General features: G+C 57.8%; 1 protein-coding gene across 9 annotated transcripts in view; it reads left to right on the top strand.

The window, feature by feature from the left end:
- SHANK3 (SH3 and multiple ankyrin repeat domains 3) overlaps nucleotides 1–26,577 on the top strand; it is a 306,860-nt gene that overhangs the window by 220,051 nt on the left and 60,232 nt on the right. For all 9 annotated transcript variants that reach the window (XM_085233682.1, XM_085233821.1, XM_085233499.1 and 6 more), the window contains exons 16-17: nucleotides 11,891–11,973; nucleotides 24,441–24,565. In XM_085233682.1, coding sequence (XP_085089808.1) covers nucleotides 11,891–11,973; nucleotides 24,441–24,565 — 208 coding nt within the window. The remainder of the gene's footprint in view (nucleotides 1–11,890; nucleotides 11,974–24,440; nucleotides 24,566–26,577) is intronic.

Below are 26,577 nucleotides of genomic sequence, written 5' to 3'. Positions count from 1 at the left end.
AGCTGCTCCAGCCCTCTGACCATCTCAGTGCCTCCTCTGGACCCGCTCCCAGAGCTCCACGTCCTTCCTGTGCTGGGTTCCCCAGCCCTGGACGCAGAGCTGCAGATGGGTCTCACAAGAGCCGAGCAGAGGGGGACGATCACCTCCCTGTCCCTGCTGCCACCCCTTTTTAATGCAGCCCGGAACACAGTTGGGTAGCAGCACACCTGGGCTCTGCACAACCAGTGTGGTTCCTGTCAGCACAGATTTAAGAGTAATAAATGCATTTCTGGAACAGCTTCCAGGAGGAGAGCAACCCGCTTTGCCTACGGTCCCTTTTGTGCGTCTGTGATGGTAGGGGAGGGTGGGGAGGAAGGAGGAGGTGATGGATTATTTACTACAACTCAGCAGTGCACGGAAGGGCGGCTCACACCAGGCAGGGACAGCCCGGATGATTCAGCCCCAAATTGTTCTGTTTGTACGTTGGGGAAGGTGCCTCCCACTGCAGGGCTGGGAGGGAAGGAGCCCCCACGTGGAGCGTGAGCAGCATCAGGGCCGTGCAGGGGTAGCACTGCTGGCTGCGTCTCCATCACAGGGCAGCTGCTGGCTGCTCCGCACGCGACGCCTTCCTGGTTAGAAACCAGCGCACGTGAAATTACGGTATATGAGGTTCAACAGAGGTTTTGTTTCTGGCTGTTCGTGTTTTAAATGGAGATGACACAATATATTGAGAGCGCCCGAGTGCGTGAGCTTCCAGTTATTCTTAATTACAGTCAGAAGTTAATGCTAATTATTACGAAGGGAATGTGTCGGACCCACGGGAAGCAGCCGCCGCATGAGAATGAGGGTGGTGCAAATTGTTGGATGTCCTGAGTGCAGCATGGAAATGGGAAGCCAGAAGGAAGCAGTGATAGAGGCTGCAGTGCGGTGCTCACACCGGCAGATATTCCACGTGCTCCTTTGTGGCCACAGAAACTGCAGAGCGGTTCTGAGCAGCGATCTCATTCAGTATTGCTAAGCTGAATCGCAGATGCAGCTGGGAGGTGGTCCTCATGCGGCGCTGCCCCTTCCCACGAGCGTGGAGCAGAGCTGGGGCTCAGCGTGGGGGGAGGTTGCAGTCCTAACCCTGACCCTAACCCTAACCCTGACCCTAACCCTAACCCTGACCCTGACCCTAACCCTGACCCTGACCCTGACCCTAACCCTAACCCTGACCCCGACCCTGACCCTGACTCTGACACTAACCCTAACCCTAACCCTGACCCTGACCCTGACCCTAACCCTGACCCTAACCCTGACCCTGACCCTGACCCTGACCCTAACCCTGACCCTAACCCTAACCCTAACCCTGATGGGGCACCGACCCACTGCCCCACAGGGAGCATCAGTGGCACCGCAGCCCCGGGTTGATTCACGAGAGCACTTCAGCCCAGCAGCCACAGGCATAGACAGAAAACCATCATTCATCCTTCGTCTCATCCTGCGGGTGATAAGACGTTCATTCAGAAGGCAGAAGCTCTTAATTAAGCTGGCAATGGGTGTCTCAGCCAGTAGTGACTACACAGCTTGTGCTGAGCATGGAGCAGCTGCGGTGGCAGTGGGTCTGGGTGTGCTGAGGGTGGTTCTTAGGATCCAGGAATCCTCTGGGATAGAACGGCCTGGGTTGCAAAGGACCACAACACTCATCTGGTTCCAACCCCCTGCTGTGTGCAGGTCGCCAACCTGCAGCCCAGGCTGCCCAGAGCCACGTCCAGCCCGGCCTCGGATGCCTGCAGGGATGGGATGAGCATCCACAGCCTCCTTGGGCAACCTGTTCCAGTGCCTCACCACCCTCTGCATGAAAAACTTCCTCCTCGCATCCAACCCAAACCTCCCCTTAGGTCTCGCTTTAAAGCCATTCCCCTGGTCCTATCGCTGCCAGCCCGTGCAAACAGCCGTTCCCCTCCCGTTTATCCGCTGCCTTCGAGCACGGGGAGGAATAGGTGGGCAGAGCCACCGGCGACCTCGCCGAGACATTTCAGAGGTCTCCTGCGAGCGGCGGAGCGGCTGATGACAATCCTGCACGCAGGAGGGGCATCGCTGCCATCTGCCAGCGCGGCGTGAGATGCTGCGCACGCGGCACCCGCGCTCCCGGAGAATCAAACGGCTGCCATCGAGCCGGTCGGGAATTAGGAGCGAATCGGCCCGATCTCGAGTCGCGGGGAGACGTTCGGTACGAGGAAGCTCCGTCCGTACGGCAGCGAGGAAAAGCCGGGGCGGTGCCGCGGGATGCCGGAGCCGTCGCACCGAGCGGCGCCGCCGCCGAGGGCTGGGAGAGCAGCCCGAACACAGCAGCCTCCAGCACGGCGCTGCTCCGAGTCGGGCTTTTTGTGCTCGCGGTCCTCAAATCGAGGCCCTCCGGAGTCGCCGGCCGTTTCAGCCGGAGCTCAAATAGCAGCGGATGCGTGCGGAGCAGGAGCTGCTCCCCAGGCAGGGCTCAGCACAGCGGGCGTCAGTGCCTCACTGCGTGTCTGTGCTCTCCTGTGGCACTGGTTGCTCTGCTGGGACCTGAGCTGCTCCCCACGTTGGTTCTAAGTTCCTTCCTACGAGAGTGGGGAGGTGCTGGAACAGCTGCCCAGAGAGGCTGTGGATCCCCGTCCATCCCTGGAGGTGTTCAAGGCCGGGTTGGATGGGGCCCTGGGCAGCCTGGGCTGCTGTGAGATGGGGAGGTTGGTGGCCCTGCATGGCACAGGGGGGTTGGAGCTTCGTGATCCTTGGGGTCCCTTCCAACCCGAACCGTTCTGTGATTCTGTGATTCAGCAGCACCCTGTGGGCAGAGGGCTTTCAGTGGGGGTCAGAAAGGTGAACTTTGCCAGGGTTTGGGGCTCTGCCTTTGGGCTTCGTGAGGATGATGTCAGAAGGCAATGTTATGTCAACCACAGCGAGGAGCTGGATGTAACTGCTGCAGACAGGTGAGGTTTGCAGAAGCAGTGCCCGTGTCTTGGGCTGCACAACCATCAGTACCATTAAAGTCTCTGCAGAGTGCAACCTGAGCGTGATCCGCTCGTTGGACAGGCGTGCATTGAGGAAGCCTGACATCTGGTGAGCTCAGGTCAGCTGCTGGCTTTGTTCTCATCCAAGTGAGCGCGGTCAGCTCCGGTGGGAGCTGGGCAGCATCGCCGCAGCATCACTTGGCTCTGGGATGGGGCTCCCAATGTAGAGACTGCAGGAGGAACACAACGGTGGCACGATAAAAGTACAGATGGAGATGCAGTAGATTGGGGTGAGTTGATAACCCTGAGCTGGAAGGGCAGCCAGCATTGAGGGCTGTGCTGCTGACCCTCATTGCCTCGCTGCAGGTAGAACTGTGCTGCTGTGATGACTTGTGAGCTGCCCACCTGCACTCTGATCACAGCAGGGTGGTGACAAGTGCTGCACACACTGTTCTGCATCCTTCTGCTCCAGCAGGGCGACCAACTGCAGGCACCACCTCCCCCAAATGAAGACAGTGCACAGCAGCAGCCTCGCTAGGATGGGCACAGGATGCAACAAGACAGATTCAAGATGAGGATCCTGCCATAGTAGCTGTTCATTCAGAAGGGTTCTCTGTCCAATGCGTGGTTTGCTTTTGCCGGACTGAGAAACAGCACTAAATCAATATTCAGGATCCTTTCTAGCCGAGAAGGCCAGCGGTGTCCCGGCTGGTAGCAGCAGCAGCGGTGCGGGCAGCAGAGCAGGAGGTGCCCGTCCCTCTGCATGGCACCGCTGGGGCCGCAGCTCAGCGCAGCGCCTCCAGAGAGGGGAGCGGAGCTGCGGGGTCTGCGGCTGAGGGAGGGGGATGGGGCGGTGTGGGGCAGAGGGGCTCAGGGAGAGCTCAGCGCTCCGTGCCATCCTGAAAGGAGGCTGGAGGGAAGGAGGGGTCGGTCTCTATCGGCAGGGAACGGGGATGGGACGGGAGGGGATGGGCTCAGGGTGCCGTGGGGAGGGTCGGGTTGGAGCCTGGGATCAAGCTGTGCTGCAAAGAGCGGCCAGCACTGCACAGCTGCCCAGGGCGGTGGGGAGCCCCCATCCCTGGGGGTGTTCAGTGACCACGGGGATGTGGCACTGGGGGACGTGGGCAGTGGGATGGGCTGGGGTTGGACTCGGGATCCCAGAGGTCATTTCCAACCTCAGTGAGTCTGTGAGCTCACATCTCTTTATGCCAGGCCCTTGTCTGTGCTCACCCTGACCACATGTCAGGTTACCCCTTGCTCTGTTCTGCTGCCCATCGCACCTCTGGAGCACAGCCTGCTCGCCGTGCTGAGCCCTGCTGAGTCCCCACGTGGGCTCAGGGGGTGTTTGAAGGGTGCTGGCCCAGTCTGCTCTGCTCTGCTTAAAGTGGGGGTTGGCACAGATTGGTTCCGGGGACCGAGACAAGTTTGTGATGGGGCTGCTCATACCCCGGTAGGTTGGGTTTATCCCAACTGCCTGCAAATCCCACAGAAACCCTGACCCCTTAAGGCTGCGTGGGACTCATATCCATACACAGAACTTGAGTGGTCCGAGGTTTAGGAGTGCTTTGCCTTTAGCCTGCCCGAGTTAGGGTCCATTGCTCCTCATTTGGACGCAGTTTGGTTGCACGGAGGCTGTCTGTGTGTTGTCAGTACCTCCATTTCCTTCTGCTCGCCCTGCCTGCAGTGTTTGCACTGTGCCTTCAGTTCAGTGCCCTTAAACACTCTCCATCTGTCTCCTTGCCAAGGTGGGTTAAATCCACAGCGTAGAATTCGGATTTCCTGGGACTTGTTTTTATTATTTATAGAAATATGCATTGTTCTTTCCCGAATACATACTGGGTGAGACACAACGTTCTTTAATCTCCTCCTGTTCAAGCTGAGGGGGATTCCAGGTCTCTCTGTTCCTTCTCAGCGCGTGCTGCAGCCGAGGGCAGCGGTGCCCCTCGCTCTGCCACCCTCTGCTCATCCCTGCTTTCCCCTCGGATGGCACAGAGCACAGATTGCAGAGCTGCAGTCCAGCCCCGGCGCTGCTGCATGCTCTGCTCCGATGGCAGCACTGAACAGCAGCATTCCCACGGTGACATCTGTAACTCAGCAGCGTGCATCGCTGCCCGCTCTGCCTCCTCTTTCGGCAGTTTTCCTGCAGCACTCTGCAGGAGGGGCCGCGCTCAGCGGCTGCATCACATCAGGGCTGGAGGGGCTGGTTGAGGTTGCACCCATGGGAGGAGCTGCTCTCACCCATCTGCTGCCCTTCTGAGGGTACGGATCCGGCACCAGCAGCTTCCTCCTGCCAGCGTAAATAGCAGCTGATGCCGCAGAGCCTCGTCTCTCTGTCGTGCCGTGGTTTCCTCTTTTCCTCCACTTGAGCAACTGCAGGGCACTGCGGCGCTGCCTCTGCTGCCCAGAGCTGTGGGTGCCCCAGCCCTGGAGGTGCCCCAGGCTGTGGTTGGGCCCTGGGCAACTCGAGCTGAGGGGGCACCCAGCCCATGGCAGGGGTGGAATTGAATGATTATTAAGGTCCCGTCTAACCCAACCGTTCTGGGGTTCTGTGATCCTCTGACTTTCAGCGCATACAGTGAAGGCTTCGGTGTTGGTAGCACTGATGGCTTGAAGTCCATCCAAAGCGTATTGCAGACTTCTCATTCACTCAGTGACCTCTTGTTTTAACCACAGAATCGCGGAGTCGTTCAGGTGGAAATTTGCTCTGAGATGCCCAGTCCAACCCCAGCCCATCCCACTGCCCACGTCCCCCAGTGCCACATCCCTGTGGTCACTGAACACCCCCAGGGATGGGGGCTCCCCACCGCCCTGGGCAGCTGTGCAGTGCTGACCGCTCTTTGCAGCACAGCTTCTTCCCAGGCTCCAACCCGACCCTCCCCACGGCACCCTGAGCCCATCCCCTCCCGTCCTGTTGCTGGTTAACTCCCCACATGATACCCATTTGGTGTCTTTAAATGCATCCAGCGCTGAAAATGTCCTGCGAAGACTCTGTACTTCAGTTGGGAAGGTGCTGCTGTTCGCTAAGAGGCTTTCTCACCTTCTGCACTATTTGGTCCTCAGAGCTTCTCAGGAACTCAGCCCACCTTTCATCTAGGAATGAATAGTATTGGCTTTGGGTGTGTAAATGGTGTCTGAAATGCTTTCAACCATTGCTGGATGGGATCTGATGCCAAGCATCACAACCTGAATGTGATCCCAAATATTGCATCCTGAATGTGACCCTAAAAGCCACAACCTGAACGTGATTCCAAAGCATCACAACCTGAATGTGATCCCAAGTATTCCATCCTGAATGTGACCCTAAAAGCCACAACCTGAACGTGATTCCAAAGCATCACAACCTGAATGTGATCCCAAATATTGCATCCTGAATGTGATCCCAAACAACACATCCTTGCTTGGATTTTGGGGAACTTTGGAAGGTTCTGCGTGTGATGTGTGGCTGGAAGGTGGTTTCTTCTGGGAGAAGAGTTGCTTCTTGTGTGCCACTTTGCTTTTGACGTAGTTCATAATCAGCGCCTTGATGAGCTGCCTCCTCCCTGAATTAAACAGAAAGCACTGCTGATGATAATCAGGGCCTCGGGATGAGCTGTGAGCACAAACAGGCTCCTCTTCAGCCCCTTCCCCTCTTCCTGCTGCTCTCTGCTTCCATTGCAGGAGCACCACGATGACAGCATCTCCAGGGGTGTCTGCTCAGTCTCTGTGGATCCCCAGGAGGATTATTTCTCCATTTGGGACGGGCTTTTCCCAATTTCACTGACAGGGAACCCCTGGCTGCCCGGCTGAGGGGCTCTTGGAGGACAGGAGCACAGCCTTCAGTAGGGATGTGCCTCTCAGAGCCTCAGGAGGGATGATGCAGTGGATCCCAGACCCCTGGGGCACACACAGCACACACTCATTGCTGGCAGAAGCTGAAGTGCTTGCTGTACAAGTCCAAGGGTGACTGGAGATCTCTTTTCCTAAAGCTTTTCCTGCTGGGAGCTGAGTGGGCAGGGATGGAAGCCTCGTGCTGCCCCATGGACACCCTCACTGCTCTGCAGGGCACGTTTGATGGGGACCCACTTGTGCTCTCCCAGCAATTCCAGCTGTGGTGCAGGGCTGGCTCCGGTCAGAGGCAGCTTCTGGAGTGCAGATTGGGAACAGCTGCTCTGTGTTCTGGTCTTGGTTTTCTGGGGCAGAGAGGAAAGGTTGCTCGTAAGGACCTGGACTGACGCATTGTGCAGCAGGGAATTGGCAGCTTTGTACCATTCTGTCACTGCTGTGGGTCTGCAGCACCCCGGGGTGTGAGTGAGCTTTACTGGGAAAGGCCCATCCTCCCATCTTCCAGCTCCGTCCCCACATCTGAACTCAGGTTGTTCTCGAGCAGAGTCCATCACAAAGCTGCCCGTGAGCAACCTGCCACCAGCAGCAGCCCTTCCCTGCTTCGTGCACCATTACTGCTGGGAAGCTGTGGCACCTCTGAAGCATTTCTAACTGGGAACGAGCAAGTGAGTGCATAGGACCAGCTGTGCCCTCAGCTGTGTTTGCTGGGCCCTTAGAATCGTGGAATGGTTTGGGTTGGACAAGAGCTATAGGGTCATCGGGTCCAGCCATCAACCCAGCCCTGCTCAGCCCACCCCGACCACATCCACACGTTGGGATGGGACTCAACTCCCTCCTGGGCAGCTTCCTCCAAGCACTTGCAGCTGATGTTACCTCGAACCTCCCCTGGCACAACCTGGGGCCATTTCCTCTCATCCCATCGCTTGGGAGAAGAGAGAAGAGCCCGACTCCACCACCCTGCATCCCATCTGGGGTCACTGCAGTGCAAACGCGCCGCCTCCTGGCCTCCCAGGCATCCTCCTGGGGCTCTGCTGCTGCCCCACGTCCCCTGGAGCTGTGCAGCATCTCCTCCTCCTCCCGGAGGACCTGACTCACATCTGGGCTGTGGGTGTTGGCCCGTGGGCTCCGGGCTGCCCCTGGGAGCAGTGCAGATGTGTGCAGACCCGCAGCCAGCGGTGCCGTTCACCTGACAAAGTGTGGGCGGTCGTTTTCAGCGTGGGGTGAATCAGCCCCATTGACTTCACCCAGCAGCTCCATTGAGTGTGAAAACAGCCCGGCACCTATAGGTGCTGCTGCCTGCAGCCCACGTCCGACTGCGTGGCTCCCACCCTGCGGTGCAGGGAGAGGAAGAAGGGTTCAGTCGGGACTCAGCTGCATTTCTGCTCATTCCTCTCCCGTCTGCCCGCTGTGGCACTGCTGCTCAGAGCCCAGGGGCTGCCTGTGCCTTCCGTTGGCCGCCCTGCCGGCCCTCCTCCATCCCTGCTCTCCCCACACTCTGCCTTTTTCCTGAAAAATGGATTTTTCAGACCATTTCTCCAGCACCAAACAAGCCCAAATGCGCTCTTGCGACATGTGGATGTGGCAGTGGGGACGTGGGCAGCGGGCACGGTGAGGGTGGCTTGGGGTTGGATTTGGGACCTGAGAGGTCTTTTCCACCTGGATGGTTCTGTGATTCTGTGACTGCACTGGGCCAGCCCCAGGGCAGATCCCCTTTAATCCCACTCTACACATCCACCTGACAGTGAGAAATGTGCCAGGCCAGCCCTTCACTCACCTCACAGCCTTTGTAGTCCCCTTCCTTTTTGTGAGCATGTCCTGTGAGAGCGTTCAGAGTCAGGGTCTGCATTGCAGAACTGCCTTCCTGCCTTCAGGAGACCCGTTGTGTTCCAGCAGCAATCAGGTCTGTTCAGCACAATTAGTTCTCACAAATCACAGAACCATAGAACGGCCTGGGTTGGAAAGGATTACAGTGCTCATCTGCTCCCAACCCCCTGCTGTGTGCAGGGTCGCCAAGAGACACACAGGGACACATAGATCCCCATAGAGACCCCTTTACAGACCCTCCCAACCCAACCATTCCATGGTTCTCTCATCATTAAGGACCCTTCCAACCCAACCATTCTATGGTTCTCTCATCTTTAAGGACCCTTCCAACCCAACCATTCTGTGGTTCTCCCATCTTTAAGGTCCCTTCCAACCCAACCATTCTATGCTTCTTTTGTCTTTAAGGACCCTTCCAACCCAACCATTCTGTAGTTCTGCAATGTTTAAGGGCCCTTCCAACCCAACCATTCTGTGGTTTTCTCATCTTTAAGGACCCTTCCAACCCAACCATTCTGTGGTTCTCTCATCTTTAAGGCCCCTTCCAACCCAACCATTCCGTGGTTCTCTCATCTTTAAGGACCCTTCCAACCCAACCATTCCGTGGTTCTCTCATCTTTAAGGACCCTTCCAACCCAACCATTCCATGGTTCTCTCATCTTTAAGGACCCTTCCAACCCAACCATTCTGTGGTTCTCCATCGTTTAAGGACCCTTCCAACCCAACCATTCTGTGGTTCTCTCATCTTTAAGGACCCTTCCAACCCAACCATTCTGTGGTTCTCTCATCTTTAAGGACCCTTCCAACCCAACCATTCCGTGGTTCTCTCATCTTTAAGGACCCTTCCAATCCAACCATTCTGTGGTTCTCTCATCTTTAAGGACCCTTCCAACCCAACCGTTTTGTGGTTCTGTCATCTTTAAGGACCCTTCCAACCCAACCATTCTGTGGTTCTGTCATCTTTAAGGACCCTTCCAACTCAACCATTCCGTGGTTCTGTCATCTTTAAGGACCCTTCCAACCCAACCATTCTGTGGTTCTCTCATCTTTAAGGACCCTTCCAACCCAACCATTCTGTGCTTCTCTCATCTTTAAGGACTCTTCCAACCCAACCATTCCATGGCTCTGTCATCTTTAAGGTCCCTTCCAACCCAACCATTCTATGCTTCTTTTGTCTTTAAGGACCCTTCCAACCCAACCATTCTGTAGTTCTGCAACGTTTAAGGACCCTTCCAACCCAACCATTCTGTGGTTCTGTCATCTTTAAGGACCCTTCCAACCCAACCATTCTGTGGTTCTCTCATCTTTAAAGACCCTTCCAATACAACCATTCCGTGGCTCTCTCATCTTTAAGGACCCTTCCAACCCAACCATTCTATGGTTCTGTCAACTTTAAGGACCCTTCCAACCCTAAGACATTCTGTCATTCTATGGGCTGCAAGGATCAATCGAGCCCATCCCACATTGTGTTTTTATGCTTCTATGACACACAGCTCAGGTTGTGAGACTTCTGGCTGCTGTTACGAGCCACATGCTGCTGCTGTGGCCTCTCCTGGGAGCAGCTGTTAGCAATCCATTTCCAGTGGGATGTCTGCAGCTCAGAAGAAGGGAGAGCTCTACACGTGTTGGGGAGCAGGTGCACAGCCAGTGCTGCTGTGGAAGGGCAGGCATTGTGTTGGAAACGTGGCGCAGAGAGGGGCTGTGTGACAGCCATTGCCCCCAAAGCAGATTGCGTGGTTCTGTTGGGATTCATCCACACCTGGAGCATTGTTGCATGAGGTTGTGTGACCGGTTTTCCAGAGCCTACAGACAGGAGGGGAGTCAGCTCTTGGAAAGGGGAGATAACAGCAGGACAGGGGAATGGTTGGAAGGTGAGGGAGGGCAGATTTCAGTTGGCTGTCAGGGGGAAGTTGTTTGCTGTGAGAGTGGGGAGGTGCTGGAACAGCTGCCCAGAGAGGCTGTGGATGCCCCGTCCATCCCTGGAGGTGTTCAAGGCCAGGTTGGATGGGGCCCTGGGCAGCCTGGGCTGCTGTGAGATGGGGAGGTTGGTGGCCCTGCATGGCACAGGGGGGTTGGAGCTTCGTGATCCTTGAGGTCCCTTCCAACCCTGGCCGTTCTGTGACTCGTGATTCTCTCTGGAGCACAGAGAGATGGAGCTGGGTCCTCCTGCAGCACTCATGGCAGCACCACAAGATCTGCCCAGCGGGCCGTGATTCCCTGGAGCACCTCTGCTGAGGGCACAAGCAGCGAGGGGCTGCAGTGAGCCCACAGCACGCTGCGGGGGGGAGCAGACGTGTGTGGGTTGGGGGCTGGTGTGGGTCAGGGCTGGCACACGTGTGCAGAGCAGAGAGGTGGCACACGTCTGCGGGTCGGGGCTGGTACGTGTGTGTGTGCAGGTCAGGGTGGTGCCTGCTGGGTGGATGGAGGCTGACACACACGTGTGTGGATCAGGGCTTGCACATGCGTGTGGTCAGGGCTTGCACGCGTGTGTGCAGCTCAGAGACGTGGCACATGTGTGTGGGTTGGAGCTGGCACACGCACAGACACACACACACACACACACACACATGTGTGTGCGGGTCGGGGCCGGCCCTGCAGTATGTGGGGAGGGGGCTGCAGGGCTGCATTCCCCCCTGTTCCCACCCCCCACACATGGGGTGCTCGGGATGGGGATGACCCCGACCCCCCCCGCCCCCCGTCACCGGGTTTTTCCGTTAGGTTCACAGAAAGCGCCTTTGTGAAAATAGGACAATGCATCGCCCCCCCCCCCCCCTTCCCAATGACAGACGGTTCCTTAGCAACGCCGGGGGGGCTCTAAGGGAAGATGGGAGCACCGGGATGAGGATATAAACTCCGCCGCTCCCCTCCCGGAGCTCACCGAGGGCCCCCCTCCCTTTGTCTCACATCCCGGCTCTCCGCACGGAGCATCGCCCACGCCCCCCCCCCCCAACCCCCCCCCACAAACCCACCCACCCTTCCACCGAGCGCCGCGCTCCCCATCTCCCGGCCGAGGGCACCGGAGAGGCCGGTTGGGGGTGGGGAGGGGGGGGATCGCAGCCCCCCGCATGCGCCCGCAGGTGACCGCGGGGAGCCCGGAGCCCCCCGCCCGCCGCCGCCGTTGTGCTCCGACTGCGGGAGAGGGAGGGAGGGAGCGGCCGCTGCCCCGCTCCGCTGCGATGAGACGCTCCGTGGGAAGAGGAGGGCTCCCCGCAGCCGGCACGAAGCCCCCCGGCGCCCGGCAGCATGGTGCTGAGATCTAACCCCAGCGTCATTCTCTTGTGCTCTTTCCTGCCCAGCGACTACATCATCGAGGAGAAAACGGCCGTGCTGCAGAAGAGGGAGCATGAGGGATTCGGGTTTGTGTTGCGCGGGGCCAAAGGTAAGGAGGGGGCTGCGGGGCTGCCGGGTTGCGGGGTCGGGGGGGGGGGGGCGGCCGTGGGGCAGCGCTGCGTGACGCGTGGGGCTGCGCTCGGGGGCTCTGAGCGCTCCGCTGCCCGCACGGTGCGGTCGCTGTGGCCGTGCGTTGCACGAGGGCTCCCCGCTGCCCGCCGTGCGCGGGGTGCAGCCGCCGTGGTTTTGCGGTCGTTGGGTTTTGGGGTTTTTTTTTTTTTTACGCGTGAAGTTCGGCGCCGTTCCGTGCGGTGGGGATCCCGATCCCTCCTGGGGGGGGGGGGATAAGGGGGGCGGGGGTTCGGCCCCGGCGCTGCTCGGGGGGTGCGCGGCCCCTGCGGAGCCGCTCGTCGCCGCGGTGGCTCCCGATGCGCGGAGGGGTTTTTTTGCTGCGATCAAAGGAATCCCTCCGGGTCCGAAGGGAACGTGCGCCGTGCGGCGATGCGCTCAGCCCTGCGGCGAGGGGCGGCTCCCCTCCGGCCGAAGGTTCGGGGGAGGCCGGGGGGCTGCGAGGTGCGGAACGCGGGGCGGGCTGCTGCAGAGCGCCTGGGGCGCGGGGGGAGAAGGAAGAAAGGCGTCCCCTGGGGCTGAGAGCTGCGGATGGGCGACGCTGTCGGGGCTCCGGAGCTGCTTTTGTGCTGCCCGAGCGCCGACCCGAGCCTGCCGGCGGGGCTGCGGTGCTCCTCCACAACGCAGCACACACGTGTGTGCGTGTTGGACGTGTGTCACGTGTGTGTGTGTGTGTGTGCCATACGTGTGTGTGTCATGTGTGTGTGTGTGTGTCATGTGTGTGTGTTGGACGTGTGTCACGTGTGTGTGTGTGTGGCGTACGTGTGTGTGTGTACCATACGTGTGTGTGTGTGACGTGTGTGTGTGTTACATGTGTGTGTGTTGGACGTGTGTCACGTGTGTGTGTGTACCATACGTGTGTGTGTGTGATGTGTGTGTGTTACGTGTGTGTGTTACATGTGTGTCATATGTGTGTGTGTGTGCCATATGTGTGTGTGTGTGCCGTGTGTGTGTGTGACGTGTGTGTGTTACATGTGTGTGTGTTGGACGTGTGTCACGTGTGTGTGTGTGCCATACGTGTGTGTGTGTTACGTGTGTGTGTGTGACGTGTGTGTGTTATATGTGTGTGTGTTGGACGTGTGTCACGTGTGTGTGTGTGCCATACGTGTGTGTGTGTTACGTGTGTGTGTTACATGTGTGTGTGTTACATGTGTGTGTTGTGTGTGCCATATGTGTGTGTGTGTGACGTGTGTGTGTGTGTGTGACGTGTGTGTGTGTTACATGTGTGTGTGTTGGACATTGTCACGTGTGTGTGTGTGTGCCATACGTGTGTGTGTGACGTGTGTGTTACATGTGTGTGTGTTGGACGTGTGTCACGTGTGTGTGTGTGCCGTACGTGTGTGTGTGTTACATGTGTGTGTTGGACGTGTGTCACGTGTGTGTGTGTGTGTGGTACGTGTGTGTGTACCATACATGTGTGTGTTTCGTGTGTGCGTTGTACGTGTGTCACGTGTGTGTGTGCCATACGTGTGTGTGACGTGTGTGTGCCATACATGTGTGTTTCATGTGTGTGTGCTGTACGTGTGTCACGTGTGTGTGTGCCGTAGATGTGTGTGTTACATGTGTGTGTGTTGGACGTGTGTCACGTGTGTGTGTGTGCCGTGTGTGTGACGTGTGTGTGTGTTACATGTGTGTGTTACATGTGTGTGTGTTGGACGTGTGTCACGTGTGTGTGTGTTGTGTGTGTGTGCCATATGTGTGTGTGTGTGACGTGTGTGTGTGTTGTACGTGTGTCACGTGTGTGTGTCATGTGTGTGTTACGTGTGTGTGTGATGTGTGCGTATGACATGTGTGTGACGTGTGTCACGTGTGTGTGTGCTGTGTGTGTGTGCCCCATACATGTGTGTGACATGTGTGTGACGTGTGTGTGCCATACGTGTGTGTGCCATACGTGTATGTGACGCGTGTGTGTGTGACGTGTGTGTGTGGACATGTGGGTGTGCGTGTGTGCCATACGTGTGTGATACGTGTGTGATGTGTGTGTGTGACATCCGTGTGTGACATACATGTGTGTGACATACGTGTGTGTGACGTGTATGTGCCATACATGTGTGTGTGCCATACGTGTGTGACATGTGTGACATACGTGTGTGTGTGAGTGCCATACATGTGTATGCCATGTGTGTGTGTGCCATGTGTGCCATACATGCATGTGCCATACATGCGTGTGCCAGACGTGTGTGTGCCATTCATGTGTGTGTGCCATACTTGTGCATGTGTGCCATGCGTGTGTGTGCCATACATGTGTGTGTTGCTATACATGTGTGTGCCATACATGCTTGTGTGTGTGTGCCATATGTGTGTGTGCCATACACGTGTGTATGTGCCATATGTGTGTGTGCCATACTTGTGTGTGTGTGCCATATGTGTGTGTGTGTGCCATCCACATGTGTGTGCCATATGTGTGTGTGTGCCATCCACGTGTGTGTGCCAGGTGTGTCCATGTGCTGCCCTCACCAACGCGGAGTGAAACTTCAGCCCTCAAAATGGCATCCGTTTCCTTGCTGATCAGACTGGCAGCAGTGAGGTTGGGGCAGACATGGGGTAAATTTCCTCCTGGTTCTGGATTTTTTATTTTCTCGGGCTCCGTGTCTTCCTTTGTGTGCCAGGGCTGGAGGGGAGGGCGGGGGATGGGATGGGCAGTGCTGGAGAGTTCACAGCGGGACCGAGCGGGGTCACCCCCCGTCCCCAACCCTTTGGGTTTATAACACAATGCCGAGACCCTCTGTCCCAGCCCCGTCTCACTGCTGTGTCACAGCAGTGTCACTGCTGCTCACACATTTGGGTAACAGAGCTGTGTGTCTCTCGATGATGGGAGAAGGGAGGGAGCGAAGGCAGCGGAGCCCCTGCAGGGGGAAGGAGCATTGAAGTGAGGCACAGATGGCGATCCCCGGAGGAGCCGCACTCAGTGCTGCAGAGGGTGGGGAGAGCCCAGCACAGTGCTGGAGGCTGGGATTGCCCATAGGTGTGTCAGGTTTGGGGAGCCACCCTTTCGTCACATCAGATCCCATCCGGTCCCATCCCCTCCCATCCCATCCCCTCCCATCCCCTCCCATCCCATCCCCTCCCCTCCCATCCCATCCCATCCCATCCCATCCCATCCCATCCCCTCCCATCCCATCAATCCCATCCCACCCCATCCTGTTCCATCTCTTCCCATTCCATCCTGTCCCATCATAAACATCTTATCCAATCCTATCCCATCCCCTCTCATCCCTTCCTGTCCCATCCCTAATGTCCCATTTTATCCAATCCCATCTCAACCCATACAATTTCATCCCATCTTAAGCCATCCCATCCCATCTCATCCCATCCCATCCCATCCCGTCCTGTCCCATCCCGTACTGTCCCATTTTATCCAATCTCATCCCATCTCAACCCATACATTTCATCCCATCTTAAGCCATCCCATCCCATCCCATCCCATCCCATCCCATCTCTTCCCATTCCGTCCCATCCCATCCCATCCCATCTGATCTCATCCCATCCCATCCCATCCCATCCCATCCCGTCCCGTCCCGTCCCGTCCCATCCCATCCCATCCCATCCCATCCCATCCCATCCCATCCCATCCCATCCCATCCCATCCAGTCCCATCCCATCCCATCCCATCTCATCCCATCTCATCCCATCCAGTCCCATCCAGTCCCGTCCCATCTCTTCCAATCCCTTCATATGCAATCTGATCCCATCCCATCCCTTCCCATCTCATCTCTTCCAATCCCATCCCATCTTATCCCATCCCATTTCCACCAGCATCTGGCACCCAGCTGGATGAGGCCAGACCCAGGAGAGTTTACTCAGAGGCTGTCCTGGGGTCCCTGGGGCTGTGAATGGGACAGAGCAGGGGCAGCCCCTGAATGGAGGTAGGAGGCAGCCAGAAGCATCTCGGTGTTTCCCAGCCCTGGGACACCACCACAACCCTGCACGTGCATGGCTGGCAGCCCTGGGCTTGGAGTAATCAGAGACATTTCTTGGTTGTAATACCCTGTCCTCCTTCTGTGCGTGGAGCAACCTCCCTGCTGCCCCGAGCACGGAGCAGGCACTGCTGCTGCAGCAATGCCATTCACACAAGATCCGCCCCCACTTCAGCAGGAATTCCATCCAGAGGCCACATCTGGAGTTCTACATCCAGACCAGGGCCCCCAGCACAGAGATGTGGGGCAGCGGGAGCGGGGCAGCTGCCGGAGCTGATGGCTTCGGGCACAGCAGTGATGAGCAGAGCTGTGCTTGGAGGCTGCCCAAGGGGCTCTGTGTCCATGGAGGGGCTGTGAGTGACCCAGTGCTGCTGTCACATCCCAGCAGGACCACCCGGTGCCACCAGGAGGTCCCATTTGTCACCCCCCCATCCCTCAGTGCGGGATACAGCAGGACGCAGTCAGCACCATCCCAGCCCCACAGCTGATGGCATTCAGCATTTCAGAGCCGCTCCCATCACCAACTGCTTCTTGTTGGCCACGCTTTCTGTGCTGAAAGGTTCAAGTTTGGTGTCCAGCATCAGCTGTGTGTGCTCTCAGCCCTCCGTGTGCGGAACTGCGGAGCTGCTGGCGCTGAGACAAAGTTCCCTGGGTGAGCTCAGGGCTCCCGCCACCCAACGCTGCATTGTTCCACCTGCAGCCACACGTGGGGCAGGTTTGGTTTCCTTTCCTGCCCGATGGGCTCAGCAGCAGAACCTCTGCAGTGAGTGCTGGGAAGGGCTGGGGCAGCTCGGCATGGTGAGCAGCTCGGTCCGTCCGGGGTCTGGCAGAGGTGGAACGGGAATGGGAAGAGCTCATTGATGGCTTTTGTGCAGGGGAGGAGTGCTGTGATACTTGGTGACTCCTGGGATGAGCTCAGGTTGGGACTGGAGGATGTATTTGAAGCACTTCAGACAGCATCTGCGTTGTTAAGGGCCGTGTCTTCGTTATGGAGATCCAGTCCAACCAGTGCGGCTTGGACATGGTAACGCTGCTGTGACCGGTCCTATGCTTTAACCTGAGGAATTTAAGATCCTGGGAGGTGTGAAATGAACCTCTGTAGCTCCTCTTCTCCTCCAAACACACGAGCTCCAGCAGTGCCTGCTGTCCACTGCCCAGCAGCAAGTCGTAGAATGGCAGAATCGCCGAGGTTGGAAGGGACCACAAAGATGCACTGGGTGTCCGAGCTTCGCTGCTTGCCCTGCTGCCCGCTGCCTGCACTCCAACATGCCTTCAGGGGTTAAATAAACACCAGGCACTCAGGTGTTCTGCAGTAAATACAACATCGAGCCCTATTTTATTATTTCCCTGGAGGTGTTCAAGGCAGGGTTGGATGGGGTCCGGAACTACGTATGGAGGTTGCTGGCCCTGCATGCAGCAGGGGGGTTGGAGCTTGAAGATCCTTGTGGTCCCTTCCAACCCAACCCATTCCATGGTTGTGTGATCTTCCATTCTGTGCTTGTGCTGGCAGAGAAGTAGCTGGGATCCCAACCATTTGCTCTACTTTCCGTTAACTTGCTGTATTTTTTCCACTGGCTGGGTACAAAAAGAACTTGTCTGCAAGGAGTTTTTGCAGTATTTGCAGAGCCCCAAAGAGCCGTGCTGCTGCAAAGTCAGATCAGCCTGGGCTCTCCGTGCTGGCTTTGCTTCCTTGACTTCTGAGATGTGAAGTCCTGAGCTTCTGCAGGGAGCATTGGAGCTCAGTGTTAGGAAATCCTACCTCATGACAGGGAGAATTGCTGTCATTCATCATAGACTCATAGAACGATAGAATGGCCTGCGTTGAAAAGGACCACAGCGATCATCTGGTTCCGACCCCCTGAGCTCGCTGCGTGACACCAAGGACAACACATCACACCCAAATACAACGAGCCCCCCACGCATTCCCCCAGAGCTCGGAGGAGCGAACTGCTGCCCAGCTCTCTGCTCACAGGGGTCCCACCGGGGGCTGTGCTGAACGGCGCCGAGGTCTCCTGCAGCTCTGCTGGCACAGCAGCCCCACGGATGCAGACGTGCAGGACAGCAGAGCGCCCCGGGGGGAGCCGGGATGGCCAACGTGAGCAGGAACAGCACAGAGCCATGGGCCAGGCTCAGCGCAGAGCACAGCTTCGTCGTGGAGCCGGCCTCCAACCGCTCTGCTCTCAGCACGTGTTGGCTGGAGGGCAGCTGGAGGAGATGCTGAGCAGGAGGGCACTCAGCAGCTTCCTTCCATAGACAGCTGTGCCGTGGGAGGCGGAGATCTCAGCTCTGAACAAAGGGCAGGGAATGACAGAACGGTTGGGTTGGGAGGGACCTGAAAGATCACGAAGCTCCAACCCCCCTGTGCCATGCAGGGCCACCAACCTCCCCATCTCACAGCAGCCCAGGCTGCCCAGGGCCCCATCCAACCTGGCCTTGAACACCTCCAGGGATGGACGGGGATCCACAGCCTCTCTGGGCAGCTGTTCCAGCACCTCCCCACTCTCACAGCAAACAACTTCCCCCTGACAGCCAGCTGAAATCTGCCCTCCCTCGCCTTCCAACCATTCCCCCGTCCTGCTGTTCTCTCCCCTTTCCAAGAGCTGACTCCCCTCCTGTCTGCAGGCTCCCTTGAGGTCCTGCAGGCTGCACTGAGGTCACCCCGCAGCTTCCCTTCTCCATGCTGAACAGCCCAGCTCCCTCAGCCTCAGAGCTCCCTCAGAGCTCCATGCCCTGGCTCTGCCCTCCCCAGACAAGCAGAGCACTGCAGGCTCTGTGTGCCCCCCATTCCCAGAGCACCACCCCAGCCCCAGGGCAGCTCTGCTCTGTGCCAACTATCGCAGCTCTTCCTGTCACCTGGACGTACAAACTCACTGAAGCGGGTCCAGACATTTGTGTGTTCCAGCATTAAGAATCCCCACAATAGGACCCTTCAGCTCTTGGATCAGCAGATGACAGCCGTGCTGAGCGGGCGGTGCTGCAATCCCAGCCGGCTTCCACATCTGCACATCTGGAAGCACCCCGGCTGTGCAGCTGGATGCTGAGCAGAGCAGCCACAGCGTGACGGGGGAGGGAAGGGGAGAGGAGCATCACAAAGTGAGTCAGAGGATCACAGGATGGCCTGGGCTGCAACGGCCCACAGTGCCCATCACTTCCAACCCCTGCTGTGTGCAGGTCGCCAACCTGCAGCCCAGGCTGCCCACAGCCACATCCAGCCTGGCTTCGAATGCCTGCAGGGATGGGATGAGCATCCACAGCCTCCTTGGGCAACCTGTGCCAGTGCCTCACCACCCTCTGGGGGAAAAACTTCCTCCTCGCATCCAACCCAAACCTCCCCTTAGGTCTCACTTTAAAGCCATTCCTATCACTACCAGCCCATGCAAACAGCCATTCCCCTCCTGTTTATCCGCTCCCTTATTAAATTACTATTTAATTCCAAACCTTTTGATTCAGTTTTGCCCTTGCCAGTTGCATAGGAGGAGCCTCCTTAACTTTCATTTCCTTCCTGTGGATAATTAGAGATGAAGCATCACCCACAGTACACACTTGTGACCCAGGAGGACCTGGCTCCAGGCTGGGCTCTGCTCTGGGCTGCTGGGAGGCATCCGAGGTTGCGTTTCCTGGGAACATTTGGGCATCTTCATTGCTGAGGGTACGGGCAGCTCTGAGCGTTGTGCGTCGCTTTGGTTGCTTGTGTTGGTGAGAGAAGGTGTGGATGAGAGAAGTGGTGATTACCAGCAGGGATCTGGGGGGTTGGGATCATGGGGGGAATCAACCCTTGGAAAGGGGAGAGAACAGCAGGACAGGGGAATGGTTGGAAGGTGAGGGAGGGCAGATTTCAGCTGGCTGTCAGGGGGAAGTTGTTTGCTGTGAGAGTGGGGAGGTGCTGGAACAGCTGCCCAGAGAGGCTGTGGATCCCCGTCCATCCCTGGAGGTGTTCAAGGCCAGGTTGGATGGGGCCCTGGGCAGCCTGGGCTGCTGTGAGATGGGGAGGTTGGTGGCCCTGCATGGCACAGGGGGGGTTGGAGCTTCGTGATCCTTGGGGTCCCTTCCAACCCAAACCATTCTGTGGTTCTGTGATTCTGTGATTGGGGTTTAAGGGTCTGCGGGGAGCGGCTGAGGGAGGGGGATGGGGCGGTGTGGGGCAGAGGGGCTCAGGGAGAGCTCAGCGCTCTGTGCCATCCTGAAAGGAGGCTGGAGGGAAGGAGGGGTCGGTCTCTATCGGCAGGGAACGGGGATGGGACGGGAGGGGATGGGCTCAGGGTGCCGTGGGGAGGGTCGGGTTGGAGCCTGGGAAGAAGCTGTGCTGCAAAGAGCGGTCAGCACTGCACAGCTGCCCAGGGCGGTGGGGAGCCCCCATCCCTGGGGGTGTTCAGTGACCACGTGGATGTGGCACTGGGGGACGTGGGCAGTGGGATAGACTGGGGTTGGATTGGGCATCTCAGAGCTCTTTTCTGACTACAACTATTCTGTGATTCTATGAAAATTTCATAGATAACTGAAAGGAAGCACTGCGGAGCTCCTGGGGTCTCCCATCAGTAACCTGTTGGGGGTGCAGGGTAAGGCCAATGTTGTCTGGGTAGCGATATTGGAAATGCTGAGCTCAGGTACAATAATACTGGGATGAATGGGAAAAAACTAACGAGAGGCAGATTGTTCATTTGGGAGGAAACCAAGGTGCTCAAGAGTAGTGCCAAGAAATGGGAGAAAGGGTAGCAAGGTACGTGGAAGGTGTGAGCAGGGCTGCGTGGCACAGCATCAGCAGCACTGTGTTTCATCAGCACAGCCCAGATGGAGGCTGTGAACCAGATCTGTGCTTCTGACCGTCCCCTGTGTGCCCTTGGTCCGGGCTGCACTGCTGCAGGTGGGTTGAGTGTCCTGGGGTCTGCCTTGGGCCTGCTGGCAGGGCTGCTCCTGGGGTTGGCTCCATGTGATGATGTGCGTCGTCGTGGTTTATGGGCTGGATGGGCTCCTCCAGGGCAGAGCTGTGACTGCTGGCTCCCTGCACAGCAGAGGGTGTTCAATAAGGGCACAGGGGAGGATTGTGCTAATTACAGACCTGCCAGTGTCATTGGAGAGCCTGGCAGAATTATGGAGAAGATAATTCTGGGAGGTGCTGCATGGAGCTCAAAGAGAGCCGGGCTGCGCTTGGGATGGGGCAGCCTGGGCTGTAGGTACACAGCGGAGGATGAGAGGCTGCTGAGCTGCCCCAGGAATGGGGTCTGGGGGCTCTGGTGGCGATGGTGAGTTGGTTCTGAGGCAGCAGTGTGCCATGGAGCCAAAAGGGCCAGCAGTGCCATGGGGTGAAGCCGGCCATGGGGTCAGGGGGTGTGAGGGGTGGTGGAGGGCCCTGGGTTTGTTCAGACCAGGGCAGAGGAGGCTGAGGGAGAGGACTCATGGTGACTCTACAGCCCCTCACGGTCCTACAGCCCCTCATGGCCCTAGAGTTCACATGGTCCTACAATTCCCCATGGCCCTACAACCCCTCATGGCCCTACAACCCCTCATGGCCCTACATCCCCTCATGGCCCTACATCCCCTCATGGCCCTACATCCCCTCATGGCCCTACATTCCCTCATGGCCCTACAGCCCTCATGGCTCTACATCCCCTCATGGCCCGATGGCTCCTCATGGCCCTACAGATCCTCTTGGCCCTATAGTTCTCATGGCCCTACAGCCCTCATGGCTTGATGGCTCCTATGGCCCTACAGATCCTCATGGCCCTGTAGTTTCCATGGCCCTACAGCTCTCGTGTCCCTACAGCTCCCCATGGCCCTACAGCTCCCCATGGCCCTACAGCTCCCCATGGCCCTACAGCTCCCCATGGCCCTACAGCCCCTCATGGCCCTACAGCTCCCCATGGCCCTACAGCTCCTCATGGCCCTACAGATCCTCATGGCCCTGTAGTTCCCATGGCCCTACAGCCCCTCATGGCCCTACAGCCCCTCATGGCCCTACAGCTCCCCATGGCCCTACAGCCCCCCATGGCCCTACAGCCCCTCATGGCCCTACAGCTCCCCATGGCCCTACAGCCCCTCATGGCCCTACAGCTCCCCATGGCCCTACAGCCCCACATGGCCCTGCAGCCCATTGTGACCAACGGTAGGGAACTGCTTTAGCAGAGGTTGGGCTCAGCGATCTCCTGGGATCCCTTCCAACCCTGTGGCTCTGTGTGCACAGCAGGAGGGCAGTGCTGTGCGTGATGCTGGTGCTCCGTTTTGTGAAGTGCTGATGTTCTACAGGGACCGTGTGCCTCACTGTCGTGGTACAAATAACTGCCATTTGCAGCCCAGGTCTCCCCAGTCGTTGTGTTCAGAGGCTCAGGCAGTGCACCAGGTCGTCCTGCCCTTAAACTCGTGTTCTGCAGCTCCTGTCTGCTGCGGGTCGGATCTGTGGGCTCACTGAGCTCAGATTGTTGGAGGAACTCATTGGCGAGCAGTGATCCAAGGAGCTGAGCTGAATGCTGGGGAAGTTGTGAAGGGTCATAGAATCCAAGAATGGCCTGGGTTGCAAAGGCCCACAATGGGGTTCCAACCCCCTGCTGTGTGCAGGTCGCCAACCAGCAGCCCAGGCTGCCCAGAGCCACATCCAGCCTGGCCTGGGATGCCTGCAGGGATGGGATGAGCATCCACAGCCTCCTTGGGCAACCTGTTCCAGTGCCTCACCACCATCTGGGGGAAAAACTTCTCCTAAAAGTCCTGAGTGGGAACTTTGCTGTAGGCTGAGGGTTCCAGCGCTGCTGGCTGTGCTGGGGCTGGGGCTGTGTGGGACTCCCAGGCTCTGCTCCGGGCATTTCTGTCCTCACCGTCTCACTTCTTCCCCACCCTGGCCAGCTTTACCCTCACTCAGAGAGTATTGAAGGCTGGAAAAGAGCTGTGAGATGCCCAGTCCAACCCCAGCCCATCCCACTGCCCACGTCCCCCAGTGCCACATCCCTGTGGTCACTGAACACCCCCAGGGATGGGGGCTCCCCACCGCCCTGGGCAGCTGTGCAGTGCTGGCCGCTCTTTGCAGCACAGCTTCTTCCCAGGCTCCAAGCTGGAAAAACAGGAAAGGAAGGAATAAGAAAACCCTCATGCTGGCCGTCCAGCATCCCTCTCTTGTTCCAGGAGGATGCAGGTCAGAGCGTGGAGGGGTCGAGCACATTTTGTTCCCCCTGTGTCGGTAGTTTTGCTGTGCTGTGTGACAAAGTGATGTGGAACATCATCTCCATCTTTTGTGCAGGCAGGGAGAGTGGGTTTATTGGCCTTGCTGGTTTCAGGACGTGACCGTGCAGCTTTGCTGGGGGCTCCCACCCCGAGCTCCCAAATCAGAGCGGTGCCATTCACTGCAGCCCCATCCCCTCTCCTGTCCTGGGGCTGCCGCGGTGCAGAGGAGAGCTGAGTGCTCTGCTGGTGCTGGAGCCGCAGCACCACAAAGTGCTTTGGGAAGATAGCTTCAGCCTTTTCCCTGCCTGTGGAGCAGGCTGGGAGGAGGGCCCATCCGTCTGGGGATGTGTGATGCGATTGCAGGTGGGTCTGGAGGTAGGAAAGGGATCTGGAGCTCCTCCTGCACCCCCCCCGGTGCTGCTCGTCGTACAGCCCTGGTGAGGCACAGCTCGCCCTGCAGTGACACCTGAACCCAGCACAAAGGCAGCTCTGTCGCAGCGCACAGCCCCAACCCCAGGCAGAATGTTGGAGAGCCACAGCTGGCCCAGAAGTCCAACAGACCCTCAGTACTGCTGTGGGGCTCAGAGCCTGCCCAGGTGCATCACTTCTTAGTGCAGCTGGTGTTGCTCAACACCTGCAGCAGTCTCGTGGCAAAGGAGCCCTTCTCCTTCATCCCCCCACACATCACATCACGCTGTCTGCTCCTGTCTGCTCTCAGCTGGGCAGAACGCCTTCCCATGGATGGGCAGCAGTGCAGGGTGGGTCGGGGCTGGGCAGTGTCAGAGCCCTCCTGCTCCAACTGAGGCCGTTCCTTGGAAGCTGTTGCTGTGGGACAGGGCACGTTTTACAGCTGGGAATGTGATTAAACCAGGAGCTCCTTGGGCTGATGCAGGTGTCCATCAGTGAGTGGTTCCCTGCTTCTGAGCGCTCTGGACGCCCCGAGCTGGAGGGCATCGTAGTGCAGCATCACACGAGGATGCACGCGTGGTCTGGGAGTGTTTCTGGGATGCATCTCCTCTGCAGCCACCCAGCAGTGAGTGAGCTCCACTCCTGCATCCTAGATGTTGTCCCCGTTCCACGCACGGTGCTGGGAGGTGGGGGAGGCTTTGGGGACCTTCTGGCGCCTCGTTTCTGAGGTGCTTTGGGGCCATCTCAAGGTCTGAGCTGGGGAACGCCGCAGCCGTGCTGCGCTTCCTTCATGAAGCCAAGGCAGGCTGTGCATGCAGACCGATTCGCAGAGGTTCTCCTGGGCTCCTGGACGCCTCTCACCACCTCTGTCCGCTCCCAACCGCGGCGCCTCAATCTCTGTCTCTGTCTTTTGCAGCTGAAACCCCCATCGAGGAGTTCACCCCGACGCCAGCCTTCCCCGCGCTGCAGTACCTGGAATCCGTGGACGTGGAGGGCGTTGCGTGGAGAGCGGGGCTCCGAACGGGAGACTTCCTGATTGAGGTGAGCGTGGTGGGACGGGGCTGAGAGCCCCCCGTGCGCTGCTGCTTCCCTTCCCAGGAGCTGTGAGCAGTGGGTAGTGAGCGCTATTGAAATGCTGGTGAAAACGTCTTGGTGAAAAAACCTTCTTCGGTGCGGTCGTCCAAGCAGATGCGCGCGCGCTCCGTGCTTGAGAAGGGCTGACAGGTTCCCTTCTGCTGCCTGAAATTACGGGGAGGGTGGAACCTGGAGGAAGGACCCATTGGGTGCCGCCTCTGCGGGATTGTTTTGTGCTGATTTTTAGTGCGGCGTTGCCCAACGACGCAACAGTTGGGCTCTAAAGAGGAAGCAGATCTGGTGGGTGCTGCAGTCTGCCCGTATCTCCCGCTCGGCCCTTCCTTGGCAGTCGTGCAGGGGCTGCTCAGGGCTCGGGGGGCTGTGATGGAGGCAGGGGGCACGGAGGGACCCGAGGTGCCCCCAGCCCGATTTGCTGTGCTCTGTGCAGGGCTGCAGTGCCCCGGAGCTCACGGGCCCTGGGAGGAGCGTGGTGAGGAGCGCTCCTCGTTAGCAGCCGCTTCGTCTCCCGGCGAGCGCAGCAGGGGACAGTTTGAAGGAGCAATTTGAAAGAGAGAGATAACGTTAATTTGTTAATGCGCGCGGGGATTTTCGTGGCTATGGGAGGGAAGCGTAGAAGAAATTACCGTGGTGCTTGAAAATGAGAACGATGCTCAGAATCTGTGCCAAATGGACACAGCAGGAAGAGGCCAAGTCGGAGCTGGAGAAGGGGCTGCTACAGAGCAGTGGGGGAGGAAGGGCTCTCAAATCGCTCCGTCTGCGTCTGCATCATCACTGCAAATGGACCCCAGAGCCTCTGGGAACTGCTGCAGGGGCAGCTGCAGAGCTGCCTTCCGATGCCTGCAGTTCTGGAGCTCTGTGGATCCCCTGAGCCCCGCAGTGGGGACGGAGCAGCGGCACTGAGCCGATGAACGCGGTCAGCGGTGGCACAACATGGAGCAGGGCTTTGCTTTCTGGTGTTTCCCCATGCAAATATCCTAAGGCTTTGAACCAGTAAGGCAGCACGTTCTGCCTGCATCGGTCCAATGTGGGAATGTGAGATGTGGAAGGAAAAAATCCTTCTCCCAGAGGCCGTGCAGCCCTGGCACTGCTGCCCAGAGCTGTGGGTGCCCCATCCCTGCAGGTGCCCGAGGCCATGGGGGGCAGCCCGAGCTGGGGGGCACACAGCCCACAGCAGGAGTGGGGCAGGGGGTCCCTTCAACCCAACCATTCTGGGATTCTATAATCTATAACATTCCTTCCAACCCAACCATCCCGTGCTTCTGTGATTTTCAAGGACCCTTCCAACCCAACCATTTGGGGATTGTGTGATCTTTAAGGACCCTTCCAACCCAACCATTCCATGGCTGTATGATATTTAAGGACCCTTCCAACCCAATCATTCCATGGCTGTATGATTTTTAAGGATCCTTCCATGGTTCTGTCATCATTAAAGACCCTTCCAACCCAACCATTCTGTGGTTCTCTCATCTTTAAGGACCCTTCCAACCCAACCATTCTATGGCTCTGTCATCTTTAAGGACCCTTCCAACCCAACCATTCCATGGCTTTATGATATTTAAGGGCCCTTCCAACCCAACCATTCTATGCTTCTTTTGTCTTTAAGGACCCTTCCAACCCAACCATTCCATGGCTCTGTCATCTTTAAGGACCCTTCCAACCCAACCATTCCATGGCTGTATGATATTTAAGGACCCTTCCAACCCAATCATTCCATGGCTGTATGTTTTTTAAGGATCCTTCCATGGTTCTGTCATCATTAAAGACCCTTCCAACCCAACCATTCTATGCTTCTTATGTCTTTAAGGACCCTTCCAACCCAACCATTCCAGGGTTCTGTCATCTTTAAGGACCCTTCCAACCCAACCATTCCATGGCTCTATGATATTTAAGGGCCCTTCCAACCCAACCATTCTATGCTTCTTTTGTCTTTAAGGACCCTTCCAACCCAACCATTCTGT

Source organism: Meleagris gallopavo, chromosome 1 (genome assembly GCF_905368555.1).
Source record: "Meleagris gallopavo chromosome 1, MGAL_WU_HG_1.1, whole genome shotgun sequence".
Classification (NCBI taxonomy): domain Eukaryota; kingdom Metazoa; phylum Chordata; class Aves; order Galliformes; family Phasianidae; genus Meleagris; species Meleagris gallopavo.
The sequence above is the reverse complement of the archived record's forward strand: the minus strand, read 5'-3'. Positions and strand labels throughout refer to the sequence as shown.